This window comes from Diorhabda sublineata, chromosome Y, assembly GCF_026230105.1.
Source record: "Diorhabda sublineata isolate icDioSubl1.1 chromosome Y, icDioSubl1.1, whole genome shotgun sequence".
Classification (NCBI taxonomy): domain Eukaryota; kingdom Metazoa; phylum Arthropoda; class Insecta; order Coleoptera; family Chrysomelidae; genus Diorhabda; species Diorhabda sublineata.
Window position 1 is genome coordinate 8,083,469 of NC_079486.1, and position 16,522 is coordinate 8,099,990.

General features: G+C 34.5%; 1 protein-coding gene across 1 annotated transcript; it reads left to right on the forward strand.

Moving 5' to 3' along the window:
• The first annotated feature begins 4,956 nt into the window (after positions 1-4,956).
• On the forward strand, positions 4,957-5,616 carry LOC130451947 (uncharacterized). Its single transcript, XM_056791303.1, has one exon. The coding sequence runs from the start codon at positions 4,957-4,959 to the stop codon at positions 5,614-5,616; it is 660 nt and encodes a 219-aa protein (XP_056647281.1).
• Positions 5,617-16,522: the final 10,906 nt, after the last annotated feature.

Consider the following 16,522-nt stretch of genomic DNA (forward strand, 5'->3'; position numbering starts at 1 on the left):
TTGCCGTTTCAGTTGGGAGGCGGGAAATTCAAACAAGAAAAGCCTTTTACATTAGCCTACAGAATGTTGTTATTGAGTAGAGAGTGAGTTTACTAATTCAATCAACTGATGATCTTGAATCAAATTATACTCGGTAATATGTTTTTGTTTTGTACAAAACACATAGATACTAATGGAGAACATTGAAACAGGTGTCAGACAGTGTAAAAGTGAGTGTGGTAATAGTAGTACATGTCTTGGATTTCTCAATGTGAATATTCTTCTAGTATCTTTTAAGGACTTTTACTTTTGCGAATTATTCATTTAACAAATTTTGGGCAGCTGTGTGTATGTCCTCAGTGTCGATTAATTGTACAATCAACCAATCAATTTGTATATCATAAGTTTTTACATATATTTATTGTAATTAAATAATTACCTCTATTATTCGATTCACTTTCCCCATTTTGTTTTCTATAAGCATCTTCATTAGCCATTCGAAAGTATTATCTGATGTGGAATTTTCAATATTGCCAATCATTTCCTTAATGCCTCTTTGACACTTCTCAATTTGTCACTGTGCAATCCAATCATACGTTCTTTCCATAATTGCATCCAATCAGGTTTGAGTTTAATATCCATATCCATAACCATATCGAAATGGTTTTTTTCATTTATTTCAATCTGTGTCTTATACTGATTCGATGTCGGTAGACTTGCGGAATCAAGTCGCCATGATCTTTCTCTATTTATATCAGTTTGTGGATAATTTTGACTGGATGCTGTAGGTCTGACGGATTTAAATCGGATTAATCTTTTTCTTGAAAGCATCTTGTGAGATTTTGAGTTTGTGGTTTTGTTGTAAGTGGGTATAGATATGGAGTGCTAACGTTTTAATGCAGTTCTCTGACTCCACTGGATAATAGCGGGATTGCGGAATTATACCGAGGCATCCTAACTAGACATAATTTTTTCCTTGGATGTTTATCTTATTTTCCTCTTGCGGTATTAAATTGGATTGATGTTCCTAGTTGAAGGTTATCGTTGTATTTCCCAATCTGCACAATAGTCTTTTCTCTATGAATGTTGTTAGACTGGTAGCTTCGAATCGAAATGGTCTTTCTTCATTTATTTCAGTTGCTGTCTCATTTTTACACGATTTTTGTAAACTTATGGTTTGACAGTAAACCTCAATGTTGTCAAATATTTATTTATAAATCGTAATATAATTAAAATCATTATGATCTTGCTTCAGCTCTCACTAAATTTGGTTAATGGGCAATATTTTCCACAATTAATCTAAACAAAAATAATTTCAAGACCAAGAAAATAATTTTGTTTTCGGGCAAAAAGTTATGTTATATTTGGGGATATTAAACCGGGTACTTCTTGGCAGTGTTTAGGTTCAACATCTGAAAGGTAATTATTGTCTGTTGGAAAAATATTGTTAATACATACTTATTGCAGATTTTTAGTTTACATCAGTTTGAAAGATTCGTTTCATCCAAATTTTTAGAAATTTAATTATTTCACTCACCTGAAACTTCTTCTTCTGCTTCTGAAAGTATAAATAACTCTTGTAACCAACAAGAAAAATGTTCTTATAATGTCATTGGTATTAAGGTTCCAACAAAATTAGAAACTTTGCAGGAAATCTCAGCAGTTCTGATTTTGATACACTGATGAAGGCCAAGAAAAAATATGAGTATTCTGAAAAATAGAGTGGTTCTTCAAAGAAAATCTCTTCAAATTAAATTCGAAATCTGTGAAAAAAAAGGTTTTAAGGAAATTATTGATAAATTTGCCACTCAGAAAGCAAGAAAGATTATTTTATAATTAGGTAATTATAATGATTAGGTACCTAGTCTGTAAACTGTAGAACAACTGATTGATATACATACTTTTCGTTGAGTATTGAGTTGGTACTTTTTTATGCAAAGGTGATAATATTGTATGTTTTTTATTTTGATGAAGTATTTGGTTGATATTATATAAGCTGGCCAAAAAAAATTTTTTTTCAAATTTTATTGCATTGCATTTTTACTCATGAATCACTTCTTCACAACGATTGTGATGTAGGAATACGATAAAAATATCTAACTATCTAATCTATTTTTCCATAAAAACTGAAAAATAACGAAACTGCAGCATAACAATAAATTTAAAGGCATTTGACTTTGAACAGAAAAAGAATTTAGCCAGCGGCGGTTGATAATACAGTGAAGATTGTAAATTTCATTAAGTCGCAGCCTAAGCAATCCCGATTTTTTGCCATTCTAAGCGATGAAATGAGTGAAACTGCTGTCAAGATTATAATAGCATCCCAAAAGCCGTTGGGTTATAAAACGACGACGCGCAGACTTTACCATTTTTAATTTTCCTAATCAAAAAAGAAGAATTGAATAATTGACGTTTCTTGAACAGAAAGGATTTTTCAAAATTGTTCATTTGTGGATTATTTAAACTTACGAACTTTTGATTTGAGGTTAAGTCAACAATTAAATCACCGCGCGTTGTTTAACACGATACATTTTGATACTGAATTCGAGCTTATGACGTTATTAATTTTTATTTTTGATAATGAGGACAGTTGAGCTTTTGGACTGTACAATTTATCTCGAAATAATGCTTGAAATTAATTAGAGAGAATCCAAAAGAGCTGATATCAGATATCATCCTTTCAGAAGGTTTTCTCAAACACAGCTTCTTTTACCATGTGAGTTTTTCCAAAAATAAATACAATAAACGGCTATAAAAACTTGTTTGGATTGTCTTCCTCAAGTTGTTTGATCTTTAATTGACTTGTTTCACGATAAAAAATATTATTAAGGAGCTTTTTATATTTTTTTCTGGGAATTGTGATCAAATAAATCGTGCGAAAAAGGATTAACAAAAAACAAACTGGATTTTGAATTTATAAAACTGTTCGTGCAATAACGAAAATTCCAAAAGATAATTTGACCATACTTTCGTCCTTTTTTTTATTTGGCTTAACTTTTTTTACTTTTTTATATACTTAATGAGTCTTTTTCGCGCATTTTCAGATTGTAGTTTAACGAAATGGGTCATGTGGATATTTTTTTCATTGCAATTTCAACTAAACAATATCTCAGTTCTACCATAAGATTACTTAGTTTAGGAGTTATTCCCGACGCTGTTCAAGGGGATCATCGTCATCGGAAAACCGTAAATTGGCCGCATTACAACGAGGTCCGGTTTCAACTTCCAAACCATTCCCGTTTTATCGTCAGATATATAGAATATACGTCAGAAAATAACTTTTTTTTTATCTCTTTCAATCTGGACTCGCAGAATATGTTACCAATAGAACGATTGTCGATGTGATTACGAAAATAAATATATTGTATGAAAGGAATTTATATAAAACGACGATTGTTATAATGATAATCCACTGAAATGTTTACCTTCAGTTTTTGAAGAAGACAACATGGTTATATAAACGCGAATCAATCATCTTATTTGTGAATGTTGTCGATTAGCTGAGGAAGCTGTACAAATGCTTTTTCAAGATCAAAAATCGATAGTGATTCTACGAGATTCAGATTCGATCAACTTTATTCAACAAAATCCCCACCTAGAGCAGTTTTTCCAAGAATTATTCGACAGGTAGATGTTAGGGGATTACTATTAATGGAGAAGTGCAATTCCGAAGAATCAGCTACCAAGGCACGTCTTTCCCGAACAGAACTTCAAGATCAAAAAGGGTTCATACTTTTTCTTTTCGCATTTTACATAAGTAAACAGTTTTATTAAGAACATGGTTCTGTTTTGTAGTTAAAACTTTCATTCCTTCGACGTAGAGGTGGTTTTCCTTTGGTTTTGTATTAATTTTGATAGATTCTTCTTTGAAACCAATTGGTGAGTCGAAAAATAGACATTTGTCTTAAGAGACTTTCTGTTTCAATTAGAAATCAAAATTTGTTTGTACAAACTTCATTTTTCAAAAATAAGATGGGATTCGTCTTTAAAAACTTTGTTTTTCAAATAGCAAACCAAAATTTGACTTCGGGAATTGCCATTTCGATAAGAAACAAAATTCGTCTTTGGAAACTTTGTTTTTCGAAAACAAAAAAAATATTGTCACTAGAGGCTTTCTTTTGCAATTAGAAACCAAATTTTGTTTGTAGAAACTTTATTTTTCAAAACAAACCAAAATTGGTCTTCAGAAACTTTGTTTTTCAAAAATAAACCGACATTTGGTTTTCATAACTGTCGTATTCGAAAAAACAAACGAAATTTGTTTTGTTTTTTGCCAATAATAAATTGTCAGTTATCATAAAAAAATGTTGGTGGATTTCTGGGAACCAGAAATAAGTGGACTTAGGGAGAGATACATAACATATAAGAAAAATAACTCTGCCAGTATGGCCGTTGGGCGGATTGAGTAGCTCAACGACCATGCTGCCGGTCCCAAGCCCGGATAAAAGAGGAGGGTTGTAAGGCAAGGCTAGCTACCTACCCCATGTAAAACAGCCATTTGCTCAGAGAACGAAGAAAGTAGCCTCGGATAGGACTGATAAAACTTATAACGATCCGGCAAAGTTAAGGAAAAAACGATTTTGGAAGCGACAACAATTGCGAATAGCCACCTGGAATGTTACATCAATTGCTAACAAAGACTAAGAAACCATAATAGAGCTTAAGAAACATAAAATAGACATATGTGCCTTGTCTGAGACGAAAAAGAAAAGAGCTGGCAACTTTAGGATCGCGGAGTATACATTGATATATAATGGGAAACCAAAAGATAAAAGAGCAGCATCGGGAGTAGGCCTATTAGTGCAGGAGAAATACGACAAAAACATAATAGACATAAAGTATATAAGCTACAGACTGCTACAATCCACGTTTAAATTTACAGAAACAACCAAAACCCATATATTAAGCGTGTATGCTCCTGATACGAGTAAAAGTCAAGAAGAAACAGACTCATTCTATGATGAACTGCAGATCACCATGGATAAGATACCGAAGCAAGACGAAATTATGATACTGAAGGATTTTATTGGAAGGATTGGTAACGAGGTTATTAGTGAAATTAAGAATCGGTTTAACGAAGAAACACTCAACAGCAATGGAGAACAACTCATACAATTCTGTGCACATAATGAACTACGCATTAACAACACGTTTTATCCCCATAAACAACAGCACAAGTATACGTTCGAGAACACAAGAGGTCATAAATCGATTATAAACAGAAATATTCATCCCTCAAAAATATTAGATGTCAGAACATTAACCTCAGTAAATACAGGGACTAACCACCATATGGTGCTAGCCATAATGCGGAACTGCGTACAAAGGAAAACCCAGAACAAACCGAAAGTGACAGAAAAGCTGAACATAGAAAGCCTTAGCGATGATACCACAAAATACCTCTACCAGCAGAGACTAAGGAAGGCAATAAATGAAAACAAGATCTTGAAAGATGATACCGTAGAACTAGCATGGAAAAGATTAAGTACTAATATAAGGACAGCTGCAGAAGAAGCATTAGGCAAACGAAAGGTGAACACGGAAAGCCCAACACGAAACCATGGTTCACACACGAAATCAAATCACTTGCGGAAGAAAAAAGGAAAGCATATCTTCAATATAGAAGTCAAACAATAACATATGCTGATTATAAAGTCGTGAGGAATAGGACAAATATGGAAATACAAACGATTAAGAGACAATTCTGGGAGAAATACTCATCAGACATGGAAAACGACTTATATGGGGGACAAAAAAAGATCTGGAATATGATAAGGAACATCAAAAGACCAATCAATGAATACATCCACACGAAAACAATAACGTTAAAAGAATGGGAAAGGTATTTCCATGAACTCTAAGTGACATAATAAGAAGCCAATCCACAGAACAGAAACAAGAAAATATATCTGAGGAAGGAGAAGACATCCAACAACAATTAATATCAAAAGACAAAATTGAAGCAACAATGCGCAAGATGAAAAATAGGAAATCACCAGGGCCGGATAACGTTAATAACGAGCTTCTTAAATATGGTGGCAATGAATTAATACACCAATGCATGTCATGTTCAACAAGATATACGACCAGAGAAAAGTACCAGGGGAATGGAAAGTTAGCATAACGATCCCCGTCTTTAAAAAAGGGGAAAAGAAAGATCCAAATAATTATAGAGGGATCAACCTCCTAAGCACGACTTCAAAATTACTAACAAAAATTATTGCAGAAGAAATCTCAAGTAGCGGCATGAGCGAAGAACAACAGGGATTTAGAAAAAATAGATCAACCATAGACGCTATATTCATCTTAAGACAGATTGCCGAAAAGGCCATAGAGTACAATAAAACCGCGTTTATGTGCTTCATAGACTTAACAAAAGCATTTGACAGAGTGAGATTACATGACGTCATTGAGCTACTAAAAAAACGAGGCGTAAACCAAAGGACAATAGACATCATTCGGGACATGAACAACGGAAATAGCACATATGTAAGAGTAAACAACGAACTCCCCAGTAAAATGCCAGTATCAACAGGGATCAGACAACGAGATAGTCTCAGCCCAATACTCTTCAACATTATAATGGACGAAATCATAAAAGAAGTCAAAACGGCAGGCAGAGGATACCGAATGGTAAAATATGAGTTTAAGATAGTTTGCTACGCTGATGACGCGCTTGTGATATCTGAAGATGAGGATAATCTGCAAAAACTGCTACTCAGATTTGAAACAGTTGCAGGAGAATTCAATATGATCATATCGAAACAAAAGACACAATCCTTGACAATAGCGAGAGAACCAAGAAGATGCAAACTGGAAATTTATAATAAAAGTGTAGAACATGTTATGTCTTTTAAATATTTAGGGGTTAATATCACGAGCAATAGGAACTTGAAACAAGAAGTCAAAACGCAAAGAACAGCAGCATCTAAGATATCAGGATTCCTTCGAACCGTGATATGGAGGAATAAATTTTTAAGTATCGAAAGCAAAACACGGATATATAAAACTTGTGTCAGATCAGTAATGACATACGCCATAGAAACGAGGGCGGAGTCTGCAACTACTAAACGGATTCTTAGAACAACCGAGATGAAGACATTACGCTCAATCACAGGGAAAACACTAAGAGACAGAATAAGGAGCAATGAAATCAGAAGAATGTGTGACGTTCCGGATATAGTGAGATGGGTCAGAACTAGAAGAAGAGCATGGAGAGATCATGTCAATAGAATGAACAACGATCGACTGGCGAAAATCGCAAAGGAAGAGAGACCCAATACAAGTAGACCGCCTGGAAGACCACCAAAGCGCTGGTATGAGAGCTGGTCCTCGCAGTGAGAACTTAGGCTGCCTCTTTGAAAACACAAGACACAGTCTTAAAATAAGAAGAAGAAGAAGAAAAATAAGATCCAAGATTATTTTATATATCAAACAATATATGTGAACGTCCATTTTCAAAATAAAATAATTTCGACTATCAAACCAACAATAGATTGTATTCAACGATTTAATTTAATGAAAAGTTACAAAAATACAAAATTAATAAAAACGTATACAACGTAAAGTTTTACACTCCGTTAGAACTTCATGTATGTCCTGGAAAAAAGACATAAAATATCCCCCAAAATAAAATACGTTGCGAAAAATATTCCGAATAAAAAATTTCACAACGAGGTCGTATTAGAGAAATTTTCAGTACCTAGCCTGACCTAGACATGTCTACTCCTTATATTTTAAGCCACTTTTCTGGACATTCGAATTTCATTGTGTAATGAAACGCTTTGGCATATCTTGACAAACGATTACCACTCGAATAATTGTTCATAATCGATTTTTAGCCAATTACGTTTCTCAATTCGTAAAACTGAATGAATTATTATGTTAATTCATTACATACTGTTTATACGAAATGTACAAGTTTATTTTGTTATACAGCGTACTACAAGGGATTTATTTATAAAAAGCAGTGGCTATATAACCAAACAGACTAAATACATTGTTTACGCCGATATAGATTGACGCGCGTTTCGATAACCAAGTTATATCATCTTCAGAAACTGATGATAAACTGTTTATTCTAAGAGCATTTAGGCCCTCGAAACCTCCCGCATAGATATCTGATTTTTCAAAAGCTTTACCTGACTTTTGTATATGTTTATTTAATTTCTTATTTTTTAGACCTTTTAATATGTTCATACTTCTAAATTTTCTTGATTTTTGGAGTCTGTTATTTTAAAAAACGTCAAATTTTTTTAGTATTTCAAAATTAAATTGAAATAATGTCGAAAAATAAACAAAAATCATACTATATATGTAGTTAGTAGTAAAAATTTTATAAAAGGACGTCTAAGAACGTACAAAAATATACAAAAACAAAAATAAAAGTAACGTGTAAGTCTTACGTTACACAAAGTCAAAGAAAAATATTTAACAGTGTAAAATTTATTTAAAAAAATGGTAGTTTCGTTGTTGTTGAGTTCCAACCTAAAATTCATCACCCTGTATACGTTGAAAAAGTTAAAAAAATCAGTAACAATGGCTCATAATGGATAGAACAAATTTTTAGAAAAATATAGAAAACCAAACACGTTTATCGGTTAAATAATCACTCCCCGATTCACATCAATTTGCTTTTTTTATAGTGCACGCGCGGTTTTTGTATTTATTTTCTATGACACTTTTCCAATTAGAGTTGATTGGTTCGTGTTTATGTATCCATCTTTTCATAGCGAGAGGAATAAATATGCATTTTGATTAATTAAAAATGTAATAAAAAAACTGGTATACATTTTATCACAAAAAAACATCCAAAAACAATAATGTATGTAATGTATAAAACATGGAAATTCGTAATAAAAGTTGCAGACGGTGGTAGAATGAAGCTGTTAAAGTAACAGCGATGTTCAGAAACTATAATTTTGTATAATGTTCAAAAAAAACAACAACAATATATATATATATATATATATATATATATATATATATATATATATATATAAATAAATTAATTCATACAATTTAACAAATTAAAGTTATTTATTTGAAAAAATGATTATTAATAATAACAGTATGAGCTCTAATAGTAACTATTTAAACATCTAAATTTTCGGAATCATTGTCTGGTTTTTCTACACGATTAGAAGTATCGACAGCTTCTTCATCGAAAGCTAATTCTAGTTGAGGTATTGTCGTATCTTCGTTATCGTTTTCAATAATAGTACCCAGTTTGAGATCTTCTTGTTTATAACTAGAAGGTTTGCTTAACATGATAGATACATTCAAATCTTCTACGCTTCTTTCAACTGGACTCACGAATCTAACGGTTTTCTTCGATTTAGTTATTATCGGTTTATCGATGTCGGTCAACGTAGCATTCACCGTTTGATTCTTCTTTATAGATATTTTAAGACTTTTTCTACGTAAAGAATGTCTTGGTGGTACACGAGTTAATTTCTCCAAAAGTACTATGGGGAATGTACATTCCGTTTGCGTGGAAGTATAGTTAATTGTTCTTCTTAATATATTCATGTTCATTATTATAGTAAACGATTCAGTGATTATGACAGGTGTCAAAACAGATCTGTTAATTTTGATAAATAAACTGTCAATTATTATTGTAGAACTAGATATTAGAGTGTGGGTTTTTTTCACGTAAAAAGCAAATACAAATTTCGATTAAATTTTGAGTTTATGTGAAAAAAATGTGGAAATAAAAGTTATAGATCTTTTAATTTTTAACAACTTTGTCATTTAACTTTTTTCTATAAGACTTCTATAAGACTGTCAGAAATCGAGATAAACCGTTTTTCATCGAACTATTATTTTTTGTTCCAAAAATTATCAACCAAGATTTATGTACTGATGAATTGTAAACTTTTAATACGAGGACGGTTCGAATATAAGGTAATAACCTTCAATGGTTACATATTTTTGGGATTTCTTCAGAAGGTTTTTGATCCTTGGACAACTCGGACAAACTCCTCCATCAAGCTTCAACTTCTTCATGAGCTCTTAAGAGTAGATTCGGAGAGACGTTTGGAGTTTTGTCAAATCTTCATGAGGAATTATGATGAAAATCGAATGTGGAATTATCTTAGATTGTTTTTGATATAATCATTCAGACAAGAATCCTGAGAAAAAAATCGTAGATGAACTTGAGATTTTTAGTTGGAATTCAACTAGTTTTGTTGGTTTTTATTGGAAACTTTTTGGTGTGAAAACTTTCTAATTGCCGTGGTTAAGAGACGCCGCGTTTGGGGTAAAACTTAGGTAAATAGTCAGACCGAAAATTACGAAGTTTAGAGAACAATATGCAGACACTGACGTTTTCTTATTTTCTACATAACCTCAATATCAGTGACATTATTATAACATTTTTCTTATTGGTTATAAGAGAGTCTCACTCTTGGAAGCACTTAAAGTTTCAGATGAGTGTGATAATTCAATTTAGGAAAATTTAGATGAAGCGGATCTTTCAGACTGATGTAAAATACAGAATATGCATGTAATATGCATATTGATGAGTATGATTTACACAAGCTAAATGGTTTTAAGAGGTTGACAATATCTAATACTAATGAATCACCTCTTCTCAAATAGTAATTACAAAGCCAGATCGATAAATCCACCACTTTTTAATTTCCCACTTGCCAACTGAAACGGCAACACCGCACATGTCAATATGCAGTGTTTTCTCATTACTATATTTATACACTCTCGGGAGAGCCTGTAACTCCTAGAGAGCGCGTCCCGGGTGGCGGATAGGGGAATGCTTCCCAGATATGGGTGGTAGGGCGGAAATCAAATACGCCCCGTGGACCAACAGGAAAAATCTGCAGCGTCTGACCCAGAGTGGGCGGCTGCAAACAGCGACGGCTCCCCAGGTTAGGGGCGGCTGAACCTACACTCACCAAGACGTCTGGCCAACGTGGTGTTTTATGGCTAAACCCCTCTCATATGAAGACATACCAAAAACAATGGCCCCCAGTGCCCAGCGGCTCGAACGACCCTGGCCAAGGTAGCGGTCAGACCAGTCGTAGAGCAGGGGGTGCTAAGAATCCCTGGGTAAAACAAGGCTGCCAACTTCACATTGCAACTTATAACGCTAGGTCAATTGGAAATGAGGAAAGGTTAACGGAACTACAGTACGAACTGGACAGAATAAACTGGGATATTCTGGGAATATCAGAAACAAGGAGAAGAGGTGAAGAATCCATTAGACTAAGATCAGGACATATCCTATTCTACAAAGGAAGAGAAGATAATAGTTTGGGTGGTGTGGGTTTTCTTATCAACAAACGAATCTCCCCAAATCTTCAAATACTTAAAACCATATCAGATAGAGTAATATACATAACACTTAAGATTAACTCCAATATAACAATTAAAGTCGTTCAAATCTATGCCCCAACAAGTAGTCATGAGGACGAAGAGATCGAGGTGCTGTATGATGAAATCACACAGAGCCTAACAGAAAATAAGACAAGATACACGCTGATAATAGGAGACTTCAACGCAAGAATAGGAGAGCAGTGTAATAGCTCACAGTATGTTGGACAATTTGGACTGGGGAAACGAAATGAAAGAGGGACGATGCTTGCAAATTTCCTGGAAAAAGAACAACTATACATAATGAATACGTTTTTCAAAAAAAGACCTCACAAAAAATGGACCTGGGCCAGCCCGGATGGAATTACAAAAAACGAAATAGACTACGTGCTGACACCAAATAAACATATCGTCCAAGAAGTTGACGTTCTTGATTCCTTTAATACGGGCAGCGACCACAGATTAGTCCGGTGCAGGATCGTATTAAACACAAAATTGGAAAGAGCAAAAAAATTCAACAGCACGCAATACCGTATAGATCCTGATACAATAAGAGACAACAAGTCAATATATAGCAAAAGATTGACAGAACGACTAACAAAGGAAACAACATCATCACACGAGAGCTTGGACGAAACAAACAATACACTGGTAAAAGAACTGAAAGAAACAACTACAAGTTTAGTATCATCAAAAACTAAAAGAATAGAAAAGTTTACAACACAAACCAAACAGCTACTGGAAAGAAGGAGAGAGCTCATTAAAGACAACAAAAGGAATACAGTAGAGTATGCCGAACTAAACAAAACAGCAAGGAAAATGGCCAAGCAGGACATACGAAAGTATCAAGAAAATCGAATAGAGGAGTTGATACAGCAAAACAGAGGTCTGAACATCTTTAAAAAAGAAAACGCACATAAAAAAGAAATGATCAAATTGAGAGACGGACAAGGTAACATAACACAAGATCGAAGAGAGATACTCAAGGTAACAGAGAAGTTCTACACAGGTCTGTACGAGTCCAAAATAGACAATGAGGATGTTAGAAAAGCAAACAGTGACCATAAAAACAGGATATGTAACGTTGGCTCCGAGGATCTACCTGAGATTGAAGAGGAAGAAATTGTAAAAGCTTTAAATCAACTAAAAAACGGAAAGGCGGCAGGTGACGATAACATCATACCGGAAATGTTGATGGAAGGTGGAAGCCTACTGATAAGAGAGCTTAAATCATTATTTAATACATGCCTAACCGAGGGAAGAATACCACAGGATTGGAACACCGCGATAGTCATACTGATATATAAGAAAGGTGATCCAAGCAACCTAGAAAACTATAGACCAATCAGCCTGCTATCACAGATCTACAAGCTTTTTATGAGAATAATAGCAAACCGCCTTGAATTCAAACTCGACGCATACCAACCCTATGAGCAGGGGGGCTTCAGAAAAGGCATGAGTACAATAGAACATCTCCACACCGTAAGGACACTGAACGAAAAAGTAACGGAATATAACATCCCATTATGGATTGCCTTCATAGATTTTAGAAAGGCCTTCGACACAGTTGAATTTTGGGCAATTATCAGGTCAATGAAAAATGCAAGAATAGACCAACGATATATTGACATTATACAGACACTAAACGACAACTCTAAAATGAAAGTAAGGCTATATGAAGACACTGAGGAAATCATAATTAAAAGAGGCGTTAGACAAGGAGACATTGTGTCACCCAAATTGTTTACACTGGTGCTAGAAGACGTTTTTAAGAGCCTACATTGGGAAGACAGAGGAATTGATATATCGGGAGAAAAACTAAGTAACCTAAGATTTGCCGATGACATTGCCATTTTTGCCCCAAACAGTGAAGAATTAGAATACATGCTTATAGAACTACAACAAGAAGCAAGAAAAGTAGGCCTAGAAATGAACATTTCTAAAACCAAATTCATGACAAACCAACGGACAAACAAAGAGAGTATAAATGTGCGAGGACAACAGATAAAGAAAGTGAACTCTTATATCTACCTAGGTCAAGAATTAACATTGGGTAAAACCAATCAAGAACTTGAAATTAACCACAGAATACATCTAGGATGGGCGGCCTACGGGAAGATGCGACACGTCTTCAACTCCAACCTACCCCTCAAACTAAAAACCAAGGTTTACATGGAATGCATTCTCCCAGTAACAACCTACGGATGTGAAACATGGGTCCTAACAAAGAAAATCTTGAATAAATTAAAGGTACATCAAAGATCAATAGACCGGAAAATGATAGGAATAACGCTTAAAGACCATAAAACCAATGAGTGGATAAGAAATAGAACCAAAATCGAGGACATAGTGAGGCGAATAGGTAGTCTTAAATGGAACTGGGCCGGACATGTTGCTCGAAATAACACCAACTGGAGTGGAAAAATAACAAGATGGAGACCTTGGGGGGAGAAAAGAAGCACCGGCAGACCACAACAAAGATGGTATGATGATATCAAGAGAACAGCCGTACTTAACTGGTACCAAGTGGCACAGAACAGGGAAAACTGGAAAAATATGAGAGAGGCCTATATCCAAAGGATAGAAAACGGCTAGAAGAAGAAGAAGAATACTCAGACTGAATTAGAACAATTTTCAAATTCAGTGGTAAATTCAATAATTACTCATTTTGTACTGGATATTGTGAACAATTTAAAATTTGTTTATCTCTTAGATAAACCCCAACAAATTGGTATTGTGTGTCGCATAACCCTAAAGTGATGAAAATGTTATTTCCGAGTAGATAACCTCAAATATTTGAGAATCCCAAAGTGGAGGGTCATTGTCGTCCCCGATTTGAACTATACGACGATGTATTGATAAGTTGGTAGCCTAGACCAGTTCCATGCATAAACAAAATATTGCTTTACCATAGCAACGAACAATAACTTATTAAAAATGTCAGTGTTAAGTTTTACGTCAAAAACATGAACCTGAATTACGCAATAAATTGAAAGAAAAAATATGTCCACCAAAATTGTAAAAATCGAAAAATTGGAGTATCGAGCCATCATCAAGTAGCTGTATTTAGAAGCGTTAAGAGGTGAGCAGATTTACGAGGCAAATTTTCCATTGAAGATGATGACCGATCGGGAAGGCCAGCTCCTGTGTCAGTCGTCGAAAATATCGATACAGTTTATGACATGATTTTATCAGACTGTTGAATTGGACTTAAACCCATTGTTACTACGGATGAGACGGGTACATTTCTACAATCCAGAAACAAAGCAACAATGGATGGAATGGCGACACTCTGGTTTTCCCAGACCTAAGAAATTTCGTGTCCAAAAATGAGCTTGAAAAGTTCTTGCTCCAGTTTTTTGAGATTACCATGGAGTAATCATGATTGATTTTTTTAATAAGGGTAGAACAATAACTGGACTAATACTATTCGACGTTACTGACCACTCAACTGAAAAAAAGTTCAATAGGTCGTAAATTTTCTCCCAACGAGGAGGTAATAAAAGCTGTGGAGGTCTGGTTGCGCAATAAAACATTTTGACATTGAAATTTTGTTTGGTTGTATAGTAGGCTAAGAATTTTTCAATATATCCTCGTATCACCACATAATTGCATAACGCAATAAATAACTAAAAGAATTTCTTGGTTGTCCAGGGGTACTTTTCTGCTTAAAACGCCGGTTAGAAAGAAAACACTTTTATTACAGAATTTGTGCTTCGCCGTAGGATGGAGTAGAGCGATAATCTCGACCTACAATCGGCCATCAGGCTCAGAATCCGCCTCGGATTCGTCTCTTTCATAGCTGACCCATGGTGATGGTGATCTTCGATTTTAACAATTTCGTGAGGATCAAAAAATTTTCTCTTCAATTTTGGATCAGTTGTATATACTTCAAAGGGTGTGGTACTTATACTTCGCTGATAGGTGGTATTCGAGGCAGTGTGTACTTTGTTAACGTATTTGTACCACTTTCCTGGCTCTTCCAAACTGAGTTTTGTTAAGACTGGTATAAGGGTCCTATTTACCCTTTCCACTTCTCCATTACCTCGTGGGATTTCACAAGTTGTTAACACATGTTTAATATTTTCTTCTCGACAATATGATTCGAATTTTTCAGAACGGAACGCAGATCCTCTGTCAGATATTATCCTTGACGGGCTTCCCAATATTTTACACTAAGACACCAAATCACTTCTTTCGTCGTGCTTGATTATGTTGATTTTAGGATGAAGCATTCCTTCTTTCTTTCCTACAGGACGAGGTGATATATTTTACGCTATTTTTCAAAACAACATGTCACTTCTTTCGTCGTGGTTTATTTTGTTGGGTAAAGCCACACAAATTTGGAAAAGTCATCAACTACCACAGAAATGTGCTGATAATTTTTTTTGTTGATTTCATTGGTCCTAATTGGTCGACGTGATACGTCTCTAGCGGACCTTCTAGCTTTTGTATAGGATGAAGCATTCATTCTTTCTTTCCTTCTTTTTTATTCTATAATATAAGGTATACCTACCGTTATTTTTAATCGTTTCTATTTTGTCTTTTAGTCTTGGTATGTAAAATTCCTTGTTTACTACTTCTGTTTTTTTCTTTCAAAAATATCCTATCTCGTGGGCTTTTATTATTATTTTTTAAGTCTGCATGTTCATTGGAATGACAAGAAATTCAAACCATTATCGTATTTATACAATATATCATGCTCCAAATAAAAATCTTCATACTCTTCTGTAGTCAAAATCCTTTTTATCGCAATCTATGTACCTCGTCTATATTCAATTTCATACTGTTCTGGCATCAGGGCCCATCGTGTAACTCCTGTTGTAAGGTCCCTTTTCTCCATGGTTTTTATGAAGGCATTACATTCTGTAACTATTTTAAATTTTGTTCCTAGCAGGTAGATTCTGAATTTTTTCACACTTTTAATAATGGCGAGTACTTCGAGCTCATAGCTTGTATACTTCATCTCTGCAGGGGTCGTCTTTCTACTCATGTAGTATATCGGGTGAAGCTTCGAATCGTCACTAGATCGCTGCTAAAAGAATGCTCAAGAACGCGCAATAACCATGTATAGTTGTATATTCCATATTCTGCAGCTGTCTTTAATAAAAGTTTCAGTCTTTCTATCCCCTCTTCTTCGTTCGCACTCAAGATGATAACATCGTCCATGTGGTATATAACGTACATTCTAGCAGTCAACTCCCTGAAGACA